Genomic DNA, 26,455 nt, shown 5'->3' on the forward strand with positions numbered 1-26,455 from the left:
TGGTCAAATTTTGGCTATCTTCCAAAAGAGCTGACGTGCACACACACACACAAACCCCCATGGAAATGCAAGAGAAAAATCTCAATAATGGAAAGCAAAATTTTTGAAAGCAAGAATAAATTACAAATGTAGGAATTATTTTCAGCCAAGGGATATTTGCTTCATAAGTCACAGCAAAACACATAAAAAAGCCCAGCAATGACAAGTGAGGAAAAACCAGGAATTGGAAAGACTTAGATTGCATACTTTGTTAACTCAGATGAAGCAAAAGATAAAGAAAATGCCCTAATCTATTTTGATTTACTCCACTTCTAAGTGGACTGGTACAAGCATACAAGTTGCTCTATATTATCACTAGCAAAGAAAATTCCACACATTAACTCCATTGTACTTTGTTCTAAGAGTTTGTATAAAGGAAACTGTCATAGAAAAGACCATGCAACTCAAAAAGAAGTCATCCAATGCAAAGCTTAAGAAAAACAACTCAGAGAAAAAAAGGTTACCAGAATACATTTAAGAGAAATATATTTGAACTTGTATATGCCAAAGATGAACAGAGGCATTTCTAGACATGTCATAGAAATAAATGTTCTATTAGTAGCCCAATGTTAGAGAGGTTTGTAAAACAGATTTGCCTTTTCCCCCCCACAAAGTTTAAGAAGTTGTATGAAAAACGAAAAGACAAGCTTGTTAGAATTGCTGAAAGTCAAGAAGACTCTTGACTTTCTTGGGCCTAAATGCTTTTGCTAGACTGAAAACCTTTCTCATCCAAAGGAGAAGGCATGAGCAGAAGAAACAACAGACCAAGATCTTGCCACTAGACTATGGAAAGAAGGGCAATTTCTCTTCACAATAACTCATGATTACTAGGGAGCATTTGACTGGAGAATGTGAAGGGCAATGGTACCTACAAAGGCATTTACAGATGGGAATGACTTCTGAACATAACCAATAATTTAGATTTCTCCGCCCCTGATACAGACACCATGGTATAAGATCTACTCATGTCAGATTCCTAAAGAACTTCCTAAAAGCAAATTTCACCACTAACTCCCCTTGTAGATTAATGTCTGGTACATTAATACCAGGGATTTTAAATTCAGAGGGATTCAACTACTGACATTTACTCCTGTCCTTCATTTCTGTATCTTCAAACCCATGAAGAGTTAACTAGTATGAGATAAGGAGGACACTTCTTCCCATGATCTTCCTGATGGGAACCAAAGCAAGCCAATAGGTCCACAAATTTAAATATTGTCCTTAGCCATAACAAGTATACCTTTTGTATGAAGCCCACAACACAAGTGTATGGCATCTCCAAGTACAGTTGCACAATACTCTATCAACTCAAAATGAATTTGTAAGTTCTCTGAATGATCTTATGTCTCAAAAAAATAGTGAACAGCAAGTGAATATGGAACTCTAGAAAGATCATAACTTACACATCTCCTTAGGCATGTTTGGGAATAGAAAAAAAGTAAACATGTCGTTTTCTGAAAATACTAGTCTTTGTTTGCTATGTCATTACTGGTGTGATTCTGGATTTCAGCAAAGGGGAGGCTTAAGCCATAAAAGAAAGCTAAAAATCTGAACTTTGCAGACACTATAGCCAAAGAAATAGTGTTCTAAACAGAGATCCAAGACCCCTTTTCCCAACATTTTTCACTTGTCCTCTGGCTGTTGGTTCATGTCAGTGAGTTTGAGACATTGTGGGTTTTCGTGGGTTTGTTTTCTAAATCAAGGCACCAAAAATACAGAATAAGGCCAAGTCCTGTCCTGTTTCGTTGTGGTATAGGAGATTTGATCCCAAGAGTCAATGTTTTAAAGAGACAAAGAGAATTTTAAAGAACAGCTTCAGCTGAACAGCACATGTTCTGATTGTACCACAGTGCACTCCAAAGTAGCTGACAGACAAAATCACACAATGGGTCTGGTTGGAAAGGACCACAGTGGGTCCCCTGGTTCATCATCTCTGCTCAAGCAAGTCCATTCCACATCACGTTGCACAGGATTGTATCCAGAGGGTTCTTGAGTATCTCCAGTGAGGGAGACTCCAAAACCTCTCTGGGCAACCTGTTACAGTGCTCAGTCACCTGCACAGTAAAGAAGTTTTCCCTCATGTTCAGGTGAAACTTCTTGTGCATCAGCTTCTGCCCACTGCCTCTTGTCCTGTTGCTTGGCACCACTGGGAAGAACCCGGATCCATCCTCTTGACACTCTCCCCTCAGATACTTTATAGGCATTCATGAGGTCCCCTCTAAGTCATCCTTTCTCCAGGGTGAACAGGCCCAGCTCCCTCAGCCTTTCCTCATATGAAAGCTGCTCCAGTCCCTTCACCATCTTTGCTGCTCTCCACTGGACCAGCTCCAGAAGGTCCATGTCTCTCTTGTCCTGAGGAGCCCAGGACTGGACACAGCACTCCAGATGTGCCTCACCAGGACTGAACAGCTGGGTAGGATCATCTCCCTCAACCTGCTGGCAATGTTCTTCCTAAGGCACCCCAGGATACCATTGGACTGCAACTTCTGCAGTTGCTACAATATTTAGATGACACAAAAAGTAGCAAATCTAAAAGACATTTAATTAGACATAAAAAAATAAAAAATAAACTTCTGATTCTAACAGAAAGACAGCAAAAGCATCTACTAGGGATAGAATGTCTCCATCCCTGCTTCTCATCCTTACTGAGAAAGAAGTTCTTTCTTATCTGGATTTAAAGAACACTGGAGGGATTCAGACATTCCTTGCCACAGATTGTTAATTTCTTCATGGTTTGATGTAGACCTCACTGATGCACCTGTCCACAACTCTATTATTTAAGCTGTAGGCATAACAAGACGCTATTTTTCAAAACTGGTCTTTCTTTAAATTTTTGACAGGAATGCATTCCCTGACAATTGCTCCTTACCTTACAGGTTTTTAATGAGAGTCACTTTTAGAAAACTGGTGTGCTTTAAGCACCTTTTCATTATTCTTATGTTACTCTTTTAATTTCATCAAATCTGAACTGATCATGAAGTATAAGCATACAAAACACATACAAATTGAAGCAACTATTACAACACTAAGGAAAAACAATCAGCCAAGATGAAACAAAACCATCAGAAAAGCAATTAACAAGTTTTGAACTTCTAGATACCCCTGATTTTTCACATCAACTAAAATCTTATTGTATCAGCAGTCAACTCAAAACCAGCAAAAAATACTTAATTCCAAGCTTTAGCGCTGAAATCTCTACATTCGGAATGACGAAGGGAACTTTAGAAATGGAACATTCTTTACCTTGCTAAATCAGTAATACCTATTAAAGATTTTCCACATTACACCAGGGATTTAACAAAGAATGTTACACTTGGAAGAAAACTAAGCCTTTCCTATACATTCTTGCTTATGCTCACTGCCACAACAGCTTACTTTCATACAGCTCTATTCCCATCTAGTAGCAAAGTCACTTATAGAATACATACATACACACACACAAAACTGCATACCTTATAAGTGTTCAAGCTCCACTTTCTCACCAATTCCAGTTTCTCCATCGCTGGATTCTTTACTTCATCTGCTAACACAACAGGTCCACTCTTCTGCTGAGCTCTGCTCCCTGTGTGAGACACAAGGCAAATCTTCAAGGCCTTGGGTCGGGGGTCTTTGTTTGTTACATTGTCTTATGGGATTAGCAGCAGGTATGGAAGATTTGCGCAATTGCACATCCAAAAGCAGGTGACAGAATGAACTTAAGATGAATAAGCAGGTTTTTAAAATCAGTTCCAGAAAGAAAGACTTACTTTAAAACTTTATATATATATATGTACATATATATATATATATAATGTATATAAATATATACACATATATATAATTTTATATATATATATCACTATTTCATTAAGTAATAGGCTGAGTTAAGCACACTAAAAGCTTAAAACAGCTTTTGAGACAGGTTTATCCTTATTATTTTTGAAACATTTATATATATGTTTAAAAACTCCAACAGTTGAACGCTCTTTTGCATTTAGTCAATCTAAAAGTCTGTTTACAACCTGAAGACCATTAAACAACCATTACTGGCATACTGTTGTCACTAAGAACAGAGTTTTTTAATCTTTTCCAATTAAAGTAATTCTTTCCAGAAGATGTGTTCAGCCAATATTTATTTTATTTCAGTTTTATTAGCTCATTATATTAGGAACAATTAATTCTACAAACCAGCAAAGAAGAAATCTAAAGCAACTAATTAAAATACCTAGGGCAAATCATCACACACAAACTGCCATTACTCAGCATTTTCAAGCTAGTATGCAGTATCACGTGGATTCCATGTTTCAATTTTCCAAAATTCCTAGTGTCCTAAATATTAAAAACTGCTAAGTATCGTCTCTTTTTAAGCAACATTTTTATTTATTCATGTCCATATTAATTTTAACTACTCCTGACTGATCCCTACTGTTACTTACAGTCACCTTAGTCTTGCCAAGTTATTTATGCAAGCAAGAGTTTGGAAAAAAGTCTACACAGATGCCTCAAGATACTCCTTTAGCATCAAGTTCTACTGTGTTTGTACATTTTCAACATGCTGTGCAAACATTAAGTAATTAACCCTCTCAACACATTTATGAGGTAACTGAGTTAAGTTTTCTCCTTTTATGCAGAAGTAAGCAGACTAAGATATTAAGTAATTTGCCCATAGGCACAAAATGAGTCAAGTGGCAAAGCTGAGTTCAAGTGTTGTGAATTCCTAATGGCTGCCCCCATAGTCTACTGGAATATGCTAAAAATGCTAAAAGTTTCAGCGTTAACCTAAATAAAAGCTTTTGGTCACTCTTATTTTATCTACTGTTAGCTATTATTAATATTAGCTATAATTTTAATTTTACAGAGTAAAAGCAGCTTAGAGAGAGGAAAGCAGAGGTTAACTTGTAAACAGTTGAAGTAAGAGCCACAAAACTCCCGCAGAAATTTCATTTCCAACTAACAGTACATCAAATAATTAGAAACATGGAAGGGTTAGTACAGTCTCAGCAGAGACAAGGGCGTTATCCATTCAGTGCTTTAATACCTGTGGGAATAATTAAATCACAACCTTGTCCAGCCAGTCTGCTAGCTGCTGCACTGCTAGGAGATATAACTGATGATTTGGGTGATGCTGAGGAACCTGAAAATGGGACATTTAACAATGAAAATACATCATCTTTTCTTCGAAGTGAATGTGCACTCTTACAGAGACACATTTTCAAAACAAAGAAACATTTGCTTCAGCAACTATAGAAGTATTCAGAGAAAAGTTGTTGGAATTTCTGATGGAAATGTTTTTTAAAAGATGCATCACTCCATGTGAACTACTCCAAGTTTTCTTAGATTTAATCTTTTTCTCTAGGTCATGATGACCATTTTTTTTCTGTAAGAACAAAATACAACTAAAGGGCTCATCAGTGAAGTACAGACCAAAACCAGAAAATTCCATGGAAGATTGTTATATAACAATAAATAACACTAAATAGCAGAAACTCTCTTTTGCAGGTCTAGGTAGAACTCACTCTGCACTGTTACTGAATAGTACTTAAAGCATTAAGAGGTGAAGTAAGCCCTGAAATCTCTGCCAATTTCACATACACTTTATTGACATCAGCTCTTAAGTCTGTGTAAACATGCAGCAATAAGCTATCCTGAAGATCATACAAGTTATTAGCTGCGAAAGTGTGTAAACTCATTCCCAAATGAAATTTTATAGCACTTGCTTTTTCTCTTAAAAAAACAAACAAAAAACCAAACCAAAACAAAAAGCAACCAACTTTAAATGACCTGCACTGTGTGTGTTCTCTAAGCAGTTTTAGGATTATGCTCATTATACTTTTCAGAGCTTTGCTGCTCTTTCATAACAGATAAATCTGAACCAGCATCCTTATGGAATTTTCAGGATTTAAAAAAGAAGTAAGCTTTTCCTCTGTAATGATGAATGACCACCATACTGTGAAGGAACTTTAATTGCTTTTGCTGAGAAATTCCAATACACTTCAGGGCTAACAGTGTGCTGAGGGGAAAGAAATTTAAACCTAAACTTTGCACTTTCAACAAAATTTAGTTATCAGTAACACCAAAACATCACTGAAAGTAATCGGATCAACAATCAGCTTTAAAATACTCCACAGAGCACTGCTAACATGGGGTAAATAAATCCAGTGATTTGGATCCAACTGCAGAGAAAAGATGAGACAAAGATAGCTCACTTGCTGTGTCCTTCTGTAGATACACATTGCATAAGAGCTGCAACTGAATTCATCCAGGCATAAAAGTTTGACTGTAAGATCTTGCCTGAATCATTTCAGCAAGCGAGCCAAGACAAGCAGTTAAAAAAATCCTTATCATTTGACAAAGCATTAACACAGCCTTATGCATGCTTCATCGTTCAACATCCCCCAAATCCTAAAAGCCAGTACTGTCTACTTTGCATTCAAAAATTAAGCCCTAATAAGGACACACAAACAGAAGACATAATTTTTAGAAATAGGGCAATCATTCAACTTTTGTCCATGGTTTCATAGAAAGCTCTAGCTTTTACCACTTCTCTCTCTCTCTGATTTTGTTAGAACATCAGGAAATATCCCAAGAAAACACCCTTGGAGGTAATCCGTGATAGCCAAAGTGTCCAAAGCTCCTAATTTGTGTACAGAAATTTCCACAGAACATTTGCATTTCAAACACATTAGTGTTTGTTGAAACATCTTCAGACACTTTTCCCTTACAGGCTAATACACTTAACAGCTGCAACAGTTATCCTGGTAATAGAGTACAAAAAGGCAGGAATAGTGAGCAGTTTGCCATCTGCTCCAGTTTTTAGCCAGATATTTTGCTATTTTCAAAGGCATAAAGAAACACAGCATTCACTTTGTAATATATGTAAAGTACAACATGTAAATCAACTGTTTTCATAAGCAAAGAATTTTACCAAACAGGAAATGAAGCAAAATGTAAATTAAATTTATGACTACAAAGAGACTTATTTTCATAGCTGCATAACTGAGATAATTTCAAATCTTTCAAATGCAGAAACAGTCAAAGGTACATAATTCACTAAATATCATTTACCCATACAATATCATAGTATTCTATTGCTTTTAGACAGGAAATAGTGACATTATTGGCTTGTCTATCACTTTGCACTTCTCATTGTTTAATACCACTTGGATTCTCTAAGGCATAGAGAATAGACAAGAAGAATCCCACTTTTTAATCTGCTCTCGGTCAGTGAAGTGTGTATAACAAATAAATAACTCTCCAGTTATGTTTCAAATCAGAACAATAACTTGCAAAACCTGAAGAAAACTTCAACACAATGTAATAGTAAAATTCTTCAGCCTGACACCAGTTCAAGGTGCCCAAAGCCTTCCCCTCCCATAAGTGCAAACCAATTCAGCTCTAAGTAGTTTTCTCCAGTCTCTTGACAGATACTACAAGTATAGCATACATTCTCTATGTTAACAACCCAGCTACAAAAGAAGATAAACTGGTTGTTGGTAATGCAAATCTCAAATATGTACATTCATCCAAACTGCTCAAAGCAGCTACAGAACATTGTGTTTCTGACCATGTAAGAATATGGTTTTTAAAACAAAAGGTTTTAAATTGAGAAATACAAAAAAAACACTTACCTTTACTTGGAAACTGTCCTGCCTCAACAACTCCCTCTTTGGCACCATCAAAGCCATGAGATGTTATTTTGGTTTCAGAAAGTCCAAGTCCAACTGGTAATGAACATTTCAAGTCCTGGAAAATACATGAATAAAAAGGGAAACTTAAAGACCAAAAAAAAAAAAAAGAGAAAAAAAAAAAGAAAAAAAAAGCAATTTAAGTGACTCTAAAGTATTATAAACCAGTTTCAGCAGCTCTCAGACAAGCAATTCTGCTTTTAGCCTAAAAAGTCCTTACTGGTGTCACTGCTTTCTACTGGTATGCACAAATAAAACACAAATGAATGAGAAACACTCTAAGTATATCCTGAGTATTTATTCTAGATATTTTTGTTATATGGATGATGAAGTAGAATGCCATGTCTTAGAGAAGCAGTTACCAAAAATGTGGCCAGAAGCATGATGTGGTCTGAAGCTGGTCCAAGCAAGCATGTCAGTTTAATAAAGTGTCCAGTTAAAAAAGTGACAGGGGTGCAGAATGATATAAGATTAAGCAGAAAACACCTTACAAACCAAAAATATGGAAGCAACTATCATAATGTTGAAGATTAAAAAAAAAATCACTAAGCAAGGAATAGCCTTAAAATTCATAGCATCCTTATTTCTTACAAATAGCACATTAAATCTTTTCAATATTTTACATGGGAGAGACATCCAGAAAGGCACCACTTAAAACAGCTTCCTTCTGAGCACCTATTCTGCATCATAAGTGCTCAGGGCACAAAGCTGCCGTTTACTTTTGTTTGCTTTTAAAACTCCTTCATTTAAAATTGCCTGAGATCACCTTGTTTAATTTTTGAGGGCTAGATCAACTATTTCAACTAGCTCTTGAATAATCAAAGTCTTCACTGAAACCCAGCACAGGCCTAAGACTCCACACACCACAGCTCACATACCCTCCTACTGCCCATTTTTGCTGTCTTATTTACCTCTGCAAAAAGCTTCCCACAGGTTTCCTGGACTATACTGCCAGTGATCTAATTGAAGTTTAAGCCTCTGGTGTTATGGAATTAGACACAGCACTTTAAAAAAGTTTAGGTTTTAAAGCAATTTAAAACCATTAATTCATGGAAGTAAAAAGTGAGTGAAAAAGTACTACAAAAGTGAAAGCAAAAAGGTAAAATACAGTTACAAAAAATAAAAGCATCAAGAAATCAGTAAACTGCAGTGTCTGAAGTCAGGTACTGCATCCCCTCTGCTTCCATACAGAGGTAAAAAAATGGGAAAGTATAGAGGACCACTAGAGAAAAGCTATATATAACTTTAAGATATCTGTGTCTAGACACATGTAGTAACTGCTTATGATCCATGCAATGCTTCTAATTACAAAGAAATCATAACCTTTAAAATCTAATTCATGTTTGACCTATAACTGTAGTCACTCAATCCACAAACCAGAAGCAAAGCAGTGCATGATACTGATACTGCCTAGAGGCTCAGATTGTCAAGAAGTAGTTTTGGATCACATCCCCCCAGATTTATTGAGATGTCTTCAGTTTAGTACAAACCTCTGGGAAGAAGAAAAAAGGAAGAACTACAAATATATGAATTCCAGCAAATTAATTTTTCCATGTGAATTCCAGAAATTTCACTGACATCAAAAACCCAGCATGTTGCTGCAAAGTGTAACCAATTCCTACAGCCAAACATTCACTTACATGAACAGGCTATGTGATAATAGATCATGCCATATTTGTGTACCTGAAGCATCATACAAAAAAGAAAAAGAAGAAAAAGAAACAGCATGAAAAATAAATAGTAGTCACATGCAGAACCTGATCTCCCAAATTAAGCATATCAGAACTTTGGATACATACTGTTTTCAGTCTTCACAACTGACTTAACATTAGTGCTTCCATTTAAGTACTTGCAGTTGGTAGTATGCTGTAAAACCTTTGCTTCAACTTAGTTTAGCTAATAGAGTCCATTTAACTCAAAATGTAGCAAGTCACTAGAAGCTGAAAAAGCAGAGAGACTTAAAAAAGGATAACCAGATTGCAGAGAAGATGCACTGATTTCAAAAAAGGGACATGGCATGAATTATTTTTTTCTGAAGGCAACCCGGCGTGTTGTGTAGTTTTTAGAAATAGCTAAACCTGAAACCAAACAAATGTAGACAGCTAACCTGCTTAAGCACGTTCGCAATAGGAATCTAAACAATCATCTGTATTTAAGGTTAAAATGCAGAACATCTGCTTTGTAAAGAAAAAAGTTTGTATCTAAACCTAAGCAACTTCACTACTTCTGTACACTCAATGTAATTCTAATCTGAAATTAAACACAAGCTGAACAAACTACAGAATTAAATAAATCAAAATACTACAATGCATCCATCTCTTAAACAAAATCTTGGTATTTGGAATATGAAAATTTTAAAGATCTACAATTGTGCATATATAATACCACTTTTTTACACTAATATATATACATACATATACACTAATATATATACATACATATATGTATACAAACACATACTTGTTCAAAGAGATCTACTTTTTTTCCACTGTCAAAAAGGCAAAGTTCAATTTAAAGAAAGGCAAAATTCAATTCAAACCCCCTTTTTAACACCTATAAACCAGTTCAAATATATCTTTGTGAAAAATTATACTCTTGCATATGAATTAAAAAGACATTTTTACCATTTGTTGATTTACACATGACTAGAATTGACAAAAAGTCAGTGGTTATAAAAACAATACGTTTTTGTTGTTTACAAACATGCAAGTTACTGTTCAGGGGAGACCAATTGCTGCATGTAAACAAAAAGTTTTAATGTCATTCTTGCAACTGATTGTGCTTTTTTTTTTCTTTACACAAGTGTAGATAAATAAAAAAAGCTAGCAAAAAATCTGTAATCATACTGACAAAAGAGTTTATCCCTTCAATAACTTACAAATAGGGATAATTTAGAAACACTGTACAAAATGTCACACTTAAAGAAAGGTATGAGTGTACTTAATCTTTGAATGTTAAGAAGGCAACATAAATAGCTTTTGTTTTTGTTCCCACTAAATGTAAGTTTGGCTCTTACAAGATAGGAAGTGAGAACAGATTCCCAGAAAAATGCTTCATTAATAATTTTGATTTGTATGAGGCTGAAACCATGTTTATGCAATTACCACCTAGCAGAAGCATTTTAATTCTGTTAGTTTACTGAGACCCAGAGCTATAAGTATAAAAAACCCACAACTCAGAAGATTCCCAAATTAAAAGGTTGCATTACCTACTCCATTCTCAGACATCTAGCAAGAAGCAAAAGCATGAAATAACAGCTAAACAGAATAAGTGCACTAGCTTCATTAGGTCTAGTCAAGACAGTTCAAACCTATAGGTCATAGAACATTTAAGTCACTCTAACCATTTGTTAAAATCCCATTTTAATGACTTCAAACCACTATATTAAACTAAATATAATTCAGTCAGGTTAACCTTATTTACACAATTCTATTATACAGATCATCTGATGAACCAGTACAGATTTTTGACATAGCAGTCCTGTTGAGACAGAAGACACAGCAAAGAATTCGTTCAGAATGCATGTTCATGAAGGAATGTTGGCTGAATTACGAGACTATTTCCAAAATGATACTTCCCAATCATGCTATCCATAATAATCTAAAATTAAGAGGGGAAAATCAAGAACCGTATTGTTTCTCCAACAGCAGAAACCAACCCAGCCAAAACTTAATTTATAGAAACTTACTTAACTAAGGAGCAACTAAGGAAACAACACTATTAATTTCTTAGTTATACTACTCCATTAGTAATGCATCACTAAGCATTGAATTCTGCTTAGTACTAACAGGAGGTTTGACAGATACAGTTTTACTTGCCTTTAATACCTTGCATTAAGATATTCTTAAAACCTCACACCAATGGCTAGTTCAACAGTGTAACAACTAATATCAGACCAATCATATGCGTGCTTGTTTTTAATGGTGGATGACATTTTAAATAAAACTACTCAAGCTGACATCAGGAAAAATTTACAACATACCTATCTGGTTGTAAAGTTCACAGTTTAAAGTGTGATTACAAGCCCTGTGGAACAAAAGGTTATGCAGATAGACATAACGTCTATTCAGTAAGATACATGGGTTCTGAACTTTTAACTTCTTATCAAAATCACGTGCAAGTAGAGCTCCTTGTACATATTCGGCATTTTCTTCTTCTCTTTGGCCCATTACATCACTCAGTTCCTGTTCTCCATTAATTGAGCCACTAGATCCTCACATCAGTATAAATTCAACATAAATAAATGGGAGAAGACCTGAAAGCTTTAATCTTTTATGAAGTGGCAAATAACAGACTAGCACATTTCTTCTATTCTCCAATACACTGCTCTTCAACCAGAAGACCCTTTCAACTACATCCTTTTGATTTACCTAATGTCATACTACAATCCAGTTTTAGTTTCCCTCCCACTCTCATCTTTTTCAGACTGTATGAAGAACACTTGACTTTTTTATCTCCTCAAAGCAGTTTTCTAGAACAGACACAGTTCTAGACTGATATGGCTCTAGAAATATATTTTAAATCAGTTCTACATTAATTAAACTAGAATTGCCCTAAGTAAAAATCTAACTATGTCAGTCAACATAGCAAAACCTAAAAGATTAACTCAGACATTCCAGGCAGAATACAAGTGACAAGGTTGGCTTTTTTTTTAAGAAGGCAAAAAACAAAAGAGAATTGGCCTTATCTATTTGTGCAGTCTAGCAGCAAAATTACAGAACAAGACAGTGAACACATGCACTCAGATTCATCAGATCCAGACCTTATTTCGTAATTCTAGTACGATAAATTGAAGATTCACAATAAAGTTCATTATCCTTTTGCATCCTGAAGTTTATTACTGGTTTTATATGCGTGTTTAACTATGGTTTGTTCCCCTGAAAGTACAATAAGAACCATGAGAAAAGGCAGTATCAAAAATGAAACAAAACAAATTCTGGCTCAAACTGATAAGAATGTCATGTAGATTTTGTGCAATACTTTAAACATAACAAATTTCTTACAGCATTTTGATTATCTTTACAGGCAGATCAGACTATTTTCTGAAAAATTTAATTTATTCCTATGCAGCTGTCACACTATATGGCACATTCTTGCATATAGGAGTAATAGCAATAATTTACCTTCCCCACTCCTTCCTACTGCCCACAGCCCCCCGACCCCCTAGTCACACTAAAACTCCACTGTGCTAATCACATTGTTACAACAGCATGGAAGGAAAACAGCTCTGGAAGTCAGGGATAAGTGAAGTAAAACAAGTGAATAATAGAAACCAGCCAGACTTTTTGTACGTTGGGCTTTCTTATACAAAGTAATAAGAAAAACTTTTGATCAGGAAATGCTGAAGTGTTCTGTCGAACAAATACCCAAACAGAATCGAACAGTTCCATAAATCAAGTTCCTAAAGCTCAACTGAGATCCAGCAGAGCATGGGGAGTTAAAAAGCACTACGTCAAGCTTTTCTGTACTGAAAGAACATTAGATATTCAATCCAATGATGACTGAAGTTACAGCTTTTTTTAGTAAAAGAGTTTCCATCCATCATATGGGCAGGACAAAACTTGTCTGAATTCCATGGGCATATCTTACTAGAGAATCAGAATGTACCAGCATATTTCTGACTGAGATTTTACAGTTAGGAAAACATTTAAGTTACCTTTTAAATATGCTTTATACCAAGAAGATGCACCAATTGGTGCCATGTCACATTCCCAAAAAAATGGAACTAACATACTTCCTTCTGAAATGACATTACGACAATCTATGCTGTCTGATGTTCTGCAAAACTAATCACATCTTTCTTTAAAGGAGGAACTCTACTTGTCATTTCCAGGTAAATACATTTGCTTTGCACTGCCTCACAAAATGAAATATTTCTCATGCTTGAATGCATATTAATACTGCATTTGGTGAAACACAAATGTGCATTTTCATGCCTGAGCTGCTTATGGACGAGGTCTGATGGAAGTGCCAAACAGAACATGACTCTAGAGGAAAGTGCAGTTTTGGAATTAAAGAATTCTAAAGAAAAGGTTGTACAAATACCTCTTTCTCACAAAAACATGCAATCAAAGCTGCTGAAGTCTTGGTGGCAAAATAGGTGCAGAAGACTAAAAAATATAGAACTAGTAGTATTGTGTTCTTTACATCTGAATTGTACAGCATCTAGATTAATATTTCCCTGATCATACAAATAAGGAAGCAGGAAATTAAAATAACTTTCCTCCCCAGCTTCCCAAGAAGGTGCAATCAAAATCAGCACACTGGAGTGCTCTAAACTCTACTGTGGTCACATACTCTTACTGAGCATTGTGGTAACAGTACAAATTAAAGTGGTCAGGGTTTCTTGCCCCTTTCTTAAGTGACTTCATAAAAACCAGTACTTGGCTTGTCATTTCCATAAGCTGTAGGAAAAAAGACCCCAAAAGTTTTGTGGTGCAATGCATATTGCTTTAGGTTAAAGCAAAAAATTACCTGGCAAGGAAAAAAAGAGAAAGCATGGCATTAAGCATTAGAAATAACAAACACCGAGCAAGATGAATAGAAGCTAAATATTAGAATTTGAGACTAACAGATTAGTAAACAGACCTAGATGTTAATTCCAAGAAGTTTGTTTTGTTTATAAGAAGCCTTGATTATCACATATTCTGACTTCAGGTCACACATGCAGGTGTGAACTTGTACAAGACAGTTCAAAAAAATAACTTAAGTGCACTTCTTCATTGATCTCAGAATAAGCACTGCGAAAATAATTACAGCAAGTTGAAATATGCTTGCAGAGTACAGGTTTTTCTGCAATTTGACCAAAGATTTGACCCATTTTTGTCAAAGCAGAAGTTTCAAAATATAGTTGACTCCAAGCCAGCAAAACTATTAGCATGCAGGAAAAATCTACTCCAACTTTCACATATGGCCACAGACAAAAACCACCTCAAAATTCCAGCTTTACATTTTGCCTGAGCAAGGGCCCTAACGCAGTCCCCAAGAGTGCAAGTTCAATTTGGTGTACATAAATACATGCACTGCACTGCAGAAGAATCACTATGTAAGGAAAAGGTAACTTAGACAGCAGTCAAGTCACAGCAGCAGCAAAGTCGTCAAGCTTCAAATTACTAAGTCTGCTTCCCTACTTTGAGGTGAATCCAAATTCTTTACCACTTCAAGATGCATTTCCCAAGCTTGTGTCTCTAAACATGCATCTTCATATAAATGTAGTTTTAACTTTATTTCACTAAGCACTCTACTAATTTTTACATTATGTCACTGGTAGATCTTAGTTGAACAACGAATCTTATGAAGGTTCTCCCCTCTAATCAGCATTTTAGTAAAACAGGATAAAATGTTGAAGTTCTGCTGAGTATTTCTTTCAAGAATAGTTCTGCACTGCAAGTCAGTATGGAATTGTTAAAACCTAACAGCTGTCTTTAAAACCTAAGCCTCAGCAGATATCAATAAACGTGGACAATTCCAAACGAAAATCCAAATAAAAGGAGCCCGACCCCAAATTCCACACGCTGTGCCCTAGCGCCCTCTACTGGACGCCCGGGCACGAGCAAAAGGGATCTTCACCTGTACCGAGCCGAGGGGGAAGGACTCGGCTTCTGCCCTACGCACGGGCCTTTTACACAAAAAAAGATCACTGCGATATGCAACCGCGCTGTGTTCTGCCAACTTGCAGAATAATCGATGAGTTTCTAAGGCGTTTTTTCAGTAAATCTCCAGAAAACTATGTCAAGTGAAGACTGCTATGCATCGAATTCTAACTTCAGCATTTCTGATAATGGTACCATAACAGACAGCAAAGAAAATTCTGACCCTGTTAAAGCTGTGTTCATGAGAATCTTCCAGCTGTCCATTGCTAGTCACAGGAATTTCTGCCGCTGAATTTTTGGGAGATTCTTGAGCCATTGCACTTCCCTGTAAAAAGAAACAGGTTAGCGTTTGCCTTAAATTTCCAGCAAGTAATCCACATGAAAATATTTGATGTATGGGTTTCATAACAGTTGATTTTATTTCAAACTCCTCCAACTGGAAATACTCTGATATACTCTGTCTATATATGTTTATTTAATCACATCATTGAATCACAATAATACTCTAGCACAGCTCAGTCAGAAGTAATTTAAAGTTTCCAGATCAAAGAGAAAAGGAAAACAAAAATTTAACCCACTGGCATTGGGGGAGTAAGACACAAATGATGCATGGGCTCAGACAAATGTTTTACGTGCACACTTGAGCCTTAGAGTAGTTTCTGTATCTCAAATTATAATCAGCTTGGCTAAAAAAATTGTACTAGCAATTCATAAACAATAATACTAGAGAAGAGCAATATGTTTAATCGCCTGTTACAAGAAAAGCAATGATTCCAAACTTTAAAATAGTTTCAGTTGCTTCTTACTTTACCATAATATAGTGCCACCTTCTGACTAAACTGTTGGTATGCAATTCTCATTAAATCAACAGCAGCAAACGTGAAGTGAAATGCAGAAGCGCCAAAAGAACTCAAAAGCACCAAGAGAATTCAGGATTCAAAGTTACTTTCAAATGCAGCTTCATCATGAACAGTAGCAGCAGCTGTGTTTCAAGTACAACCTAAGGTATAGCCTTGAAGAGACATTCCCAAAAGAACTGGGAATCATTTACAAGCACCTGAAGAGAGAATGGCAGCTTAACGCTCCAAAATTAGGAGGAAGTGAAAATTTCATCCCTTTCAAAAAGCTACTCCTAACTCTGCAAGGCAGCTTCATCAGTCATCTAAAGTGTAAACAGCAGAAAAATCAACACACAACTGAGACAGTGTTTGCTCACTTGCATAAAAGTTGTCTGAAGTCCTCAAACCAGCTCGTACACTTGTGCTAGACTGGCAAGACAAGGTGTACCATCTAGAGGTACCTGAGAATAGGTACCCTTATACCCTTAAAGCTCTTAAATCATCAAACTGAACCAGCTCTTTTCAGCCCAAGGGTCAGAAGAGGCACAGCCTGAGATCAGGATCTGAAGTACCATCAGCTTCTCCAACCACACGTGAAGCTTTACAGAGTATCATTATAACACAAAGATTTTACTGGTACTTACTGAGCGTCACTTGTATCATTCTTAACTGGAACATCTTCTGTCGCACCTCATTACTAATATTTCTGCCACTTTCACATATGGCCACTTCATTTACATTTGTGAGCCTGATTTCCTGTATTAGTCTTGAGGCTTCTCAAGACTTTTTCTAACTAGTCACTGTCTGTGGGCTCCAATAAATGTGCTTCTACTGAAGCACACAAAAAGGTCTATGCTTATTTTATGAATACTTTTAAAACAGTAATTTGTTTCATTTCATAGAATATAGACTATCTCAAGTTGTAAGGGACCCATAAGGATCATCAAGTTCAACTCCCTGCTCCTCACAGAGAGTTGCTATACAGCATCAGTAGACTAGCTGCCCTAGTTACCTGCCACATCACATTTTGATTTGGGAAATCTGTCGAATAGCTCAAGTTTCTTAAGCTTGCTCTAAATCTCATATATGCTTAATTAAACTCTAAGACTGCTAGGAACTACACTTCTACTTGAAATGGTCAAGTGAGGTATTTTTCAAAACGCTTGGCCTGTCACAGCTACTTTCACAATACAGAAGCATTAGCATAGGCCACATTCAGTTCACAGCTACTTTTGTTCTTTTTTCTGCAAATTATCAGATAACAGTGCAAAGGGAAAGTCCTCTTCTGTCAAGGGGCACTTTGCTAGGGATCACAATCAAAATTGCATCTCTAATTAAAGGAAAAACACCTTGACTTAGGTGCTTCTCAACAAGAATCTCAATTTTGCAAATACTGACATTGATATATTTTTATGGTTTTATTCAGAGATACACATGCTCAAAGCCTATGCACACATATCCAGTAAATACATATATTAGGAAACAAAAATTCATCACCTTCTCTGGACAACTAGAAGCAATTCACCTATTTTTTTGGCATTCCTGTTTGAGTCAGACCTATGTATCTACTTCAGAGAAGGCAAAAAATTACTTGTTAATGTCAGTTCCATGCTATGTTTGAACTACATCAATTTCCCACTGCTGAAAGGGGGACATTTCACCACTCTACTTTCCAGTCTCTAGTGTGAACCACACAGTGCCTCACCTCCCCACCACTCACCTGACTACAGTCACCACACACAACTCACTAGCCTGGCAATAGACCTTTTCACCAGGTTAATTTTCCAGCTTCAGTGAGTTGAATCAGTTTGCAATGAGGTCAGACAAGCATTAAAGCCATGAAATTAGCAGCTGAAAAGGGGAAGTGGGATAAACTGCTAATTTAACTCAGACATAACAAGAAAACACCATCTCTATTTTAGTTAACAATTTAAGCTTGCATTGCTGTCAAGAACCAGTCCTTGCCCTTTTCCCCCAACTCTTCCCCCCAGCAGCTTTCACCATCCCTTCACCTTCTTCCTGAGCCAGAACAATGTATTTGTGCAGCAAACAAGATTCCAGAAACACAGCAGATCAAAAGAAAGTGACCTGTGCTCAAGAAGAGGATGGGTAATTTTTCCACTCCCATCAAGTCTCCAAAGCAGGCACACCTCCAACATTTGAAACTATTAAACAGAGCAGGTAGTAATGCAGTGAAGAAACCACTGAGAATGAAGGACTGGCCACAGCATCAGCAGTGCAGGATCTCAAAAAATACTTACTCTGACTGTAGGCTACTGCCAGATCCAGCAGCCGTTTCTCTTTACCTTTGGATGTGTGTTCCTGTAACTTCACACAACCACGGTAAGGTTATTGACCTAAGAGAAAACTAAACCACCAAGCCAAAGCAGCATTTCTGCTGAAATAGGGAGTATGATTGCTCAATCAAGTGTCTCTTTGGCAAGTGTAGCTCACAGCTGTCTTAAACTAAGCATACAAAGAAATTGATTCCTCAGAAGAAAATTTATCATGTGTATAAACAACCTAATATAAATCTAAGTAAGTTCCTAAATTTGTATTGATGTATTAGACATGAATGACCTAAGCTCTAGAGGAAAACACTGCATTTCAGATGCATGTTTTATTTTGAAAAAATACAATCGTCCTTCAGAAACAATCTGTATTTTCTTTGTACATCTGTGTTTACAAATATCAGATCTGGAAATATGCTAAAGAGAATCTTTAGTATTTTGTTTTTACTGAAAGTTTAAAAACAATTCACTGTCACTGAAACTCCAATAGTGATAACATCTGCATTACTTTTTTTCATTTTTACTCTAGAACAGTCATGAAAATGTTGACTCTATCTTTCTGAAAGAGCATCCCAAACACACCTGATTAGCTAAATAATACTTGGGACCTTAAGAATTTGTTCATAATTCAAATCTGTCACAGACTTCTCCATAGAGAAGGTGAAAACTGTATCTGCTCACAGGGAAAGAAAGATTCAGTTCTTCAGCAGTAGATAGGATACCTTGTTATAGTGAGGTTACATAAAGAATGATGCCTTTGAATACCAGCCCTTTCTTCCTGCAATACTCACACATTTCAGATTCTACCATGCCTAAATCTATTCAAATTACAAAACAAATACTATAGCACAGCAACAGGCTACTGGCTGAAATAATCCTTTGCTATGAATTAATTGGACTGCTCTTAATGGTGCCTCAAAACCAACCCCACCCATTCAAGATGGTGTGCATGAACTCATATCCCCATACTAACAACACTGTGCTATGTACAGCAGAATTTTTGGGAATCTGAAACTTGTTAGGATTGGTTGATTTTACACTAATATAACTATCACCCAATCACCTCACAGCCAGACTGGATCTCTTCTGCAGATGGATGAGACTCATCAAGTGCTGTGGATTCACTGCTGTGTTCTGACATACCTGAAAACCAAACAGGTTTGGCATGCATTAATTGAAGTGAAAGGAGCTGGATGTTGCACCTCACAGAAACCAAAGCAGGCTTTCAGAAAACACTTCTTTTACAAGTTCTACTAAAGCAAAGTGAAACCTCTGTCTTTTGATGGTGACCAGGCCTTCAGCTCTCCAAAAATCTAAGAGGGATTAGGAATACAGTCTAGTGTAAACTTCCACTGCCAAAGCAACCTCTCCTCACAGACAACTAAACTTGCAACATAAAACTGTGAAAGTCAAACAAGGTTCTTCAGGTGATATATATCCTGCCACTTGCAACAGTATACTGACTGTATCCTACCATTGCAAAGATCACCATTTTGTTAAGGCATAAGATTTATCCAAACATTGCAAAATTACATTAATGCTAAGCCACTGAAACTTATTAAGCTATTAAGTCTATTGTGTTTACTAGAACAGAATCCCTTTCATTTCAGCCTCAAAAAGATCTCAGCTACAGAAGCAAAGAAAGTTGTTAACACGGAGCAGATGCGAAAGAAATCAACTCTGTGAATATAGTGACCATGAAAGATGAATTACATACACAATTTTATCTTAAGTAAGGAAAGTATCTAAATTTGATTCCAAATAGCTGGTAACTATAGGTGATACCACAATTCACTCAGCTGTTTGAGAGAATGAGACAACCAATCATTAAAAATTAATCTGCCAGTATTGCATACAATCACACATGACTTCAGTTCATTACGTCTTGCACCATTTCATACATGTTCAGACATATGCCAGATTAAGAAAATTTATAAAGAGATTACTATTTGTGTTTATATTGTATTTCAAATTCCTGAGCTATAAAACATTCTACCTAAAGCAAATAATTAATAAGGTAAGCAGCTCACATAGCAAGGGAAATAAAATAAGGACACAAAGGCTAAGAAACTGAATCACCTAGATCATATTACACTGGATAACCTATTATTTTATTTTGGAAAACCTAATACATAAAATAAGAGATTTTCTCCAGAAAAACAGTTCATTCGGGACTACCACTGAATGAAATTGGATTTTTCTAGGATCAGTATAAAATTTCCTTTGAAGTAATTAAGAAATAAGTTTAACATCCTTATGTAGCTTTCTTAATTTTTCATATTTCTTTTGAACATGGAAGACTGTACAGCAGAGATGCTGTTTGCCCACATGGTCCTGTCCAAACTCTGCTTTTGGCTGAAAACAACCTCTGTGCTTAGCAGCTTATTTCTGAGTAGCTAAAACAATTAAATAGGACAATAAGTGTTATTTCCTTGCTCTACTTGTTAAACAAAAAGCTAAATTGATCTTGTGGTAGAGCCTTCATTAAGACAATCTGTTCTTCATTCTACCACATCATTGTTCCTGGAGCTATATTTGTTCACCACATACAAGCCTATGTACCATGATAACACTGTTCTAAACTATTAACTACTACAGGCAAAAACATTTTTGATAGATTTAATAACTTTTGATAGATTTAAGAACCTAGGGGCATGAACAATCTCACAAATCCATGTAGAAGACACTGCATAAAGGCAAATAATTAACTTTTTAAAACCCAAATGAATTTACCATTTGTGTTAGACCACCCCTCCATGATTAATTTTTTGTAGTGTTCTTTTCCTACAAGTAATGCTAACAGTTTCAACACAGTTCTGCAGGATCACAGTGATCAATTTTAAAACATGAGAAAGCAAAAGAATGTAGATTAAAGGTGGTTTTCATAAAAAGTTCAAATGCACATTCAAATTTAACTACATAATTTCCTGATTACTGCTTCTACAGAAAAAAAATGGGGATGTAAACATCAAATACTGGATGCAAGGATGAAAACTTTCTACACCTTCACCAAGATTCAGAAGTGAAGACACTCATGTGAAATTGTGGTAATCACAACATCTACATACATCTATCATTTAAGGTTCCACTACAGAAATGCATACAGACTTTAGCATCTCTGTAGTTCTTGCAGGTGGCAGACAAAGGGCTGTTCTTTATAACAAGCTGCTAATCCCCAGTACAGCATGGATTGTGTTATCCAAGGCTTGGTTTGTTTCTTCACTAAAGCAGCCACAACTTTAGAACACACTAGGGGACTGGTGTACCAGGGCATTTGCTACCATCTGCTGCAATAGAACAACTCAAAGAGATTTTACTTGGAAGAAACATGCTTGATCCATATTCTGACAAGAACTGAAACCCTGTCCACATCACTCCTGCCCTTCTGAGTTCTCTTTTACCCCATTATACCAATTCTGCAAACCCACACAAATACTGTATCACAAGATGCAGAACAGAAGACACAGGACTAGACTAAGAATCATTCCCCCCATGGTGAAGCTACCTTAAATGCATACTGGATTACAGCCTCAGCAATTTCAAGTTCTGCTCATCATAAATAAAACCACATGATTTTTGACCCTATGGGATTTAAATATCACTTCTTGAACTGGCAAAGTAAAAAGCAACCCAAAGCAAGAATGTAAGCTTCCTCTAGGATAGAGACATAAAGAGACATTTAACCATTTATAATTAATGGTTATGAGAGTATACTTATGTACTTTTCATTAAAAAGGCAAATTCATATTTGCTTATTCATGAAAATATGAAGTAAATGTCATCAACAATAAATTAATTTTGAATAAGAAGTACATTCTTCACATACTAACATCGCTTAGGTAAATGATTGATGGTCTCAGAAATAAGCATGAGATTCTCAACAATCAGATCTGCTTTTCTAAGCAAGATGCACTGGTTCCTTCACCTACTCTTCTCCTAAATTAATTGCCAATAAGGCAACAGAAAGACTTCTTATGTCTAAAATGAAGCTTATTACATACTTTTATTGTTGTCTTACTACTTAACTACATAAAGAATGTAAATTTTTGTACCACTGCAGAAAATCCCAGTGCTGGTAGAAAAATGACCATTTTAATGACTATTTCAATTTCTAACTAAGAACACTTTCACTAATTCTTGTCAAGATAGAGATTAACCACTTTTTTAACAAAGACTGTAAAGAACTGTATTAAACACTTCCTGCTGCAATCACACCATATTTTCCTCTTAGTTTGCTCTTGAATTCCCTGGCTGCTCCACTTTCAAGATCTAATTATGCTTGGGAGTTAGAAGACATGACGGAGACGAAGACTGGAGAACAGGGCTGCTGCTGACTTTCACACTCTCCATGCCACGTCAAGCCGGCCCTAAACACTTTAATGCTCTGCTCGTCTCCAGATTAGCTACACCATGGGCTCCCATTATGGTTTCAACTTCTACCGAATCAGAAAAAAAGTAGCTGATCAAGCTACTGCCTCAGCTTCCAGTTTTTCCAATCTAACACTCTTCTGTGTTTCTTATTCCTGACATTTTAACTGTGTATGTACACACACACACAGACAGATACATACATACATAAATATAAACCCGATTCAGAAAGTTTTGGATTTGCACTGATCAAATAACATCCTCCTCCAGCCCTTCAAAAAGAACCCTTCTGTTATCTTCTTCAGAGAATCAACTCTTGGGTAAGAGAGCCACCGACTGCAAAGTGATAACTGCTTGCTACCTTTTCCACCAAGCCATAAAAAGCACACGTGAGAAACGGAAACCACATCCTGGGCTGGATGGTCAGAATGATCCCCTCCCAAGACTTTCATGCAAGACTAAAGGCTATTACGGGGTTTTGGTTAAAAACAACCAATTAGAGAGGTACTCTAAGAAATACTGGAAGAACTGCCTCTCGTTTGGAGACAATACCACATGCAACACCTGCTTGTCACACAACACCAAAGCGTTTCCATGCTTTGAGAAGAGTAAGCAAAACATAAATTGGCACACTTAAAACAGTAATTGCCAGGGTGTGGAATAACTCCCAGGGGCACAAAATTTACACAGCATCTACAGCTTTCTTCCTCCACCAACACACCGCTTCCCTTTCTCTCTCGTGGAACCCGCCTGCTCCCTTGCTGGGGCGCTGCCCTCCCTGTCCTCCCGCCCAGCACCCCGGAGCGGGGCGTACGAGCCGGGCCGACCCCGACCCGCTGGGCACTGCTGGTGTCGCCGCAGAGCCCGGGGAAGGGCGGCCGCTCCCGCGGGGTGACACGTCGGACGGGACGGAGCGGGAGCCGCGGCCGGGCCCTCCCCGAGCCCGGGCCCAGCGGCTGCCCCGGCCCGGCCTGGTCCGTCCCTCACCTGCCGGCGGCGCCGCTGCGGCCCCGGGGGCGTCGTGTTGCGGGGAACGGGAGGGCAGGACGGAAGGAGGGAAGGGGGGACGGAGGAGGCCGGGCGGGGCGGCGCCGGCGGCCCCTCTCAAGCTTTATTTTCTTCCTTCTCCGGTGGCAGCAGGAGGCGGAAGCGCCGGGCCGGAAAGGGATGGCGGCGGCGGCGGCCTCTCTAGGCCGTCGTGTCTATGGTCGCAGCCATGGCAACCACCGCCGGCACCGCCCGGGAGGCTGCTCCAGCCCCGCCAAGGGCCGTGCCCGTGAGGTCGGGCCGCCGGCTGGGAAAGCAGCCGGAGCGGCAGAGAAGGAGCCTGGCCGGCTGTGGGCGCGGATGAGCGCGCATGGGAGACGCTGCTCGGTGCCATGGCAGAGGCTCTGCCCGAGCCCACAGTGAGGAGGAAGAAAAGCATAACTATCGAGGAGAAAATCGACATCATAAGCGCTGTGGAGAGCGGCAAGAAAAAGGCGGATATTGCAGCCAAGTATGGCATCAAGAGGAACTCCCTGTCTTCGATTATGAAGAATAAGGAAAAAGTTTTGGAAGCCTTTGAAACTTTGCGGTTTGATCCTAAAAGGAAAAGACTGAGGACTGCTTTTTATGCCGACCTGGAGGTGGCATTGATGAAGTGGTACAGAATTGCAGAGTGCTTGAATGTGCCAGTCAATGGCCCGATGCTGCGCCTCAAGGCGAATGATTTTGCCCAGAAGCTTGGACACAGTGATTTTAAATGCAGCAATGGCTGGCTCGATCGTTTCAAGTCGAGGTATGGTTTAGTTTTCAGAGCTCAGCCTGTAGAAGCAGCTGCTAGTCCTGCAGTGGGTGCTCCAACTCTTTGGGACCAAAATGTGCTTCCTTGTTATTTAAATGATTATCAGGCAGCAAATGTGTTTTACGTACAGGAGACTGGGTTATTATATCAGATGTTACCACATAACACGTTTGCATTTAAAGGGGAAACTTTTTCTGTAAATAAACAAAGCAATGAGAGCATCACTGTAGTGGTGGGTACAAATATGGATGGCTCTGAGAAACTCCCACTGCTCATTATAGGAAAAAGCAAAAGTCCACTCTCTTTCAAAGATGTGAAATCACTGCCAGTGGATTATGAAGCAAATGATGGGGCGTGCATGACTTCAGGAATCTTTGAACAGTGGATGCAGAAACTCAATCACAGGTTTGAAGCACTGCAGCGCCGAGTGGTTATTCTTGTTGATTCTCTCCCAGCTCACACAGAAGTAAAGAACCTGAAGTCTGTCAAATTAGTGTTCTTTCCTCCAGACTCTTCTTCATGTATAGCTATGAAAGAAAGGATTATCAGATGTCTGAAGGTAAAATACAGGCACTGTCTTATGAAGAGATTTGTTGAGTGTGTAGGAAGTAATAAAGAGTTTATGCTGACCCTTCTTGATGCAATTGAGATGCTGTACCTGTGCTGGAGGGAAGTAACACCAGAGACTATTGCAAAAAGCTACAATGGAGTAACCTTCAAATTAGAAACTGAGACAAATGATAATGACAATGAGGTTGAAAGTGATTTTGATTTGATTGCACATGCAAGGGCAGCTGGAGTAGAGTTTCCAGAAGGTTTGTCTTTGGAAGAATATGCAGCTCTAGATGATAGCTTGGTAACTTATGAAGTGCCCACAAATAATGAAAGGATATGTGCCAAAGAGAGTACATCAGAAAAAGCTGAGACATTTGTTGGTGATGAAGATAAGGATGAAGGTGATCAACTTCAGGGAGCTGAACAGCTTTTGCCATCCAAAAATGAGGCTTTGTGTGCTGTTGATACCCTTCGAAAGTTTCTCAGAAGTCAAGACACAGATGATTCTCTTTACAATTCCCTAGCTGACTTGGAGAATTTTATTCAACATGTAGCATGTGAATAAATATTTCAGCAAAGTGGGAAAGCATGCAAATGGAAAAAAAAGAAATTATATAATCAAAGGTAGCTTAAAAACAAGCACTGCTGAAATGTTCTCTGGTATGTTTTGCTCAGCTGCCTAGATAAACATAACAAAACTATGAAAAAGGGCTATGGACTGAAATTTTCCACAAAATCAGGAGCAAATAACATATGTTTGAGGTGAAGAGAGGGAGTAAGCTGAACCCTTAAAATGCTAACTGCATTAAGTATAGTGGAGGCAAAATAAATTCTTTGAGCAGTTCAGTGCACTCAGGATAAACTGTTGACCACTTGGAATTCTTTCTTCAAGGAGACTAGCACTTCTACACATCAATATTTTCACCAGTGTTTTTGGAGTTTTGACAGTGGAGTAGTAAATATTTATCACCTTGGTGTTTTTGATACATAAACACAAAATTGAATAACACAGAAAATACATGGTTAGATTCGGAGAAGTAAGGCATTTTTAAAAGAAATATTTTTTGCCCTTCATCAAGAATTCTGGCCATCTTTACTCTTGCAGCAGATGATGAACAGCAGAAAGTTACCACAGCTTTGAATGTGTTTTTTTGTTTTCTTAAAACTGCTCCGGCATAATCATTTATCCAAGAATCAAAAGACAAACAAACCTTTATCTGGTCTTTGAAGAGCTCAAAAAGGAAGGTCATTCTCTCCTTTTCAGCCTTTTTGGTGCGTAGATTTTTTTTTTTTTTTTTGCAACTCCATTAATTTCTACAGT

The 26,455-nt window shown here is 37.6% G+C and overlaps 2 protein-coding genes across 9 annotated transcripts in view; one reads left to right on the plus strand and one right to left on the minus strand.

Moving 5' to 3' along the window:
• ARFIP1 (ADP ribosylation factor interacting protein 1) overlaps positions 1–23,928 on the minus strand; it is a 40,366-nt gene extending 16,438 nt beyond the window's left edge. The window contains exons 1-6 of one of the 8 annotated variants that reach the window (XM_068187272.1): positions 23,792–23,927; positions 19,489–19,570; positions 15,503–15,620; positions 7,647–7,733; positions 5,057–5,152; positions 3,492–3,601 (exon numbers count right to left, since the gene is read on the minus strand). In XM_068187272.1, the coding sequence (XP_068043373.1) occupies positions 3,492–3,601; positions 5,057–5,152; positions 7,647–7,733; positions 15,503–15,620; positions 19,489–19,566 (489 nt within the window). In that variant the 5' untranslated portion in view covers positions 19,567–19,570; positions 23,792–23,927. Of the gene's footprint in view, positions 1–3,491; positions 3,602–5,056; positions 5,153–7,646; positions 7,734–15,502; positions 15,623–18,099; positions 18,205–19,488; positions 19,571–22,255; positions 22,566–23,780 lie in introns of those variants that run through there. The other 7 variants (XM_068187276.1, XM_068187270.1, XM_068187269.1 and 4 more) reach the window with 7 other exon arrangements.
• Positions 23,929–24,027: 99 nt separating this feature from the next.
• TIGD4 (tigger transposable element derived 4) lies at positions 24,028–25,884 on the plus strand. The gene has a single exon (XM_068187268.1). It carries the CDS (start codon positions 24,173–24,175, stop codon positions 25,697–25,699), a length of 1,527 nt encoding a protein of 508 aa, XP_068043369.1. The 5' UTR covers positions 24,028–24,172; the 3' UTR covers positions 25,700–25,884.
• Positions 25,885–26,455: the final 571 nt, after the last annotated feature.

The sequence above is a fragment of the Anomalospiza imberbis genome, chromosome 4 (genome assembly GCF_031753505.1).
Source record: "Anomalospiza imberbis isolate Cuckoo-Finch-1a 21T00152 chromosome 4, ASM3175350v1, whole genome shotgun sequence".
Classification (NCBI taxonomy): Eukaryota; Metazoa; Chordata; class Aves; order Passeriformes; family Viduidae; genus Anomalospiza; species Anomalospiza imberbis.

What these genes read in the sequence shown, in the direction of transcription:
- TIGD4 (XM_068187268.1), top strand. Translation starts at nt 24,173, where the DNA reads ATGGCAGAGGCTCTGCCCGAGCCCACAGTGAGGAGGAAGAAAAGCATA.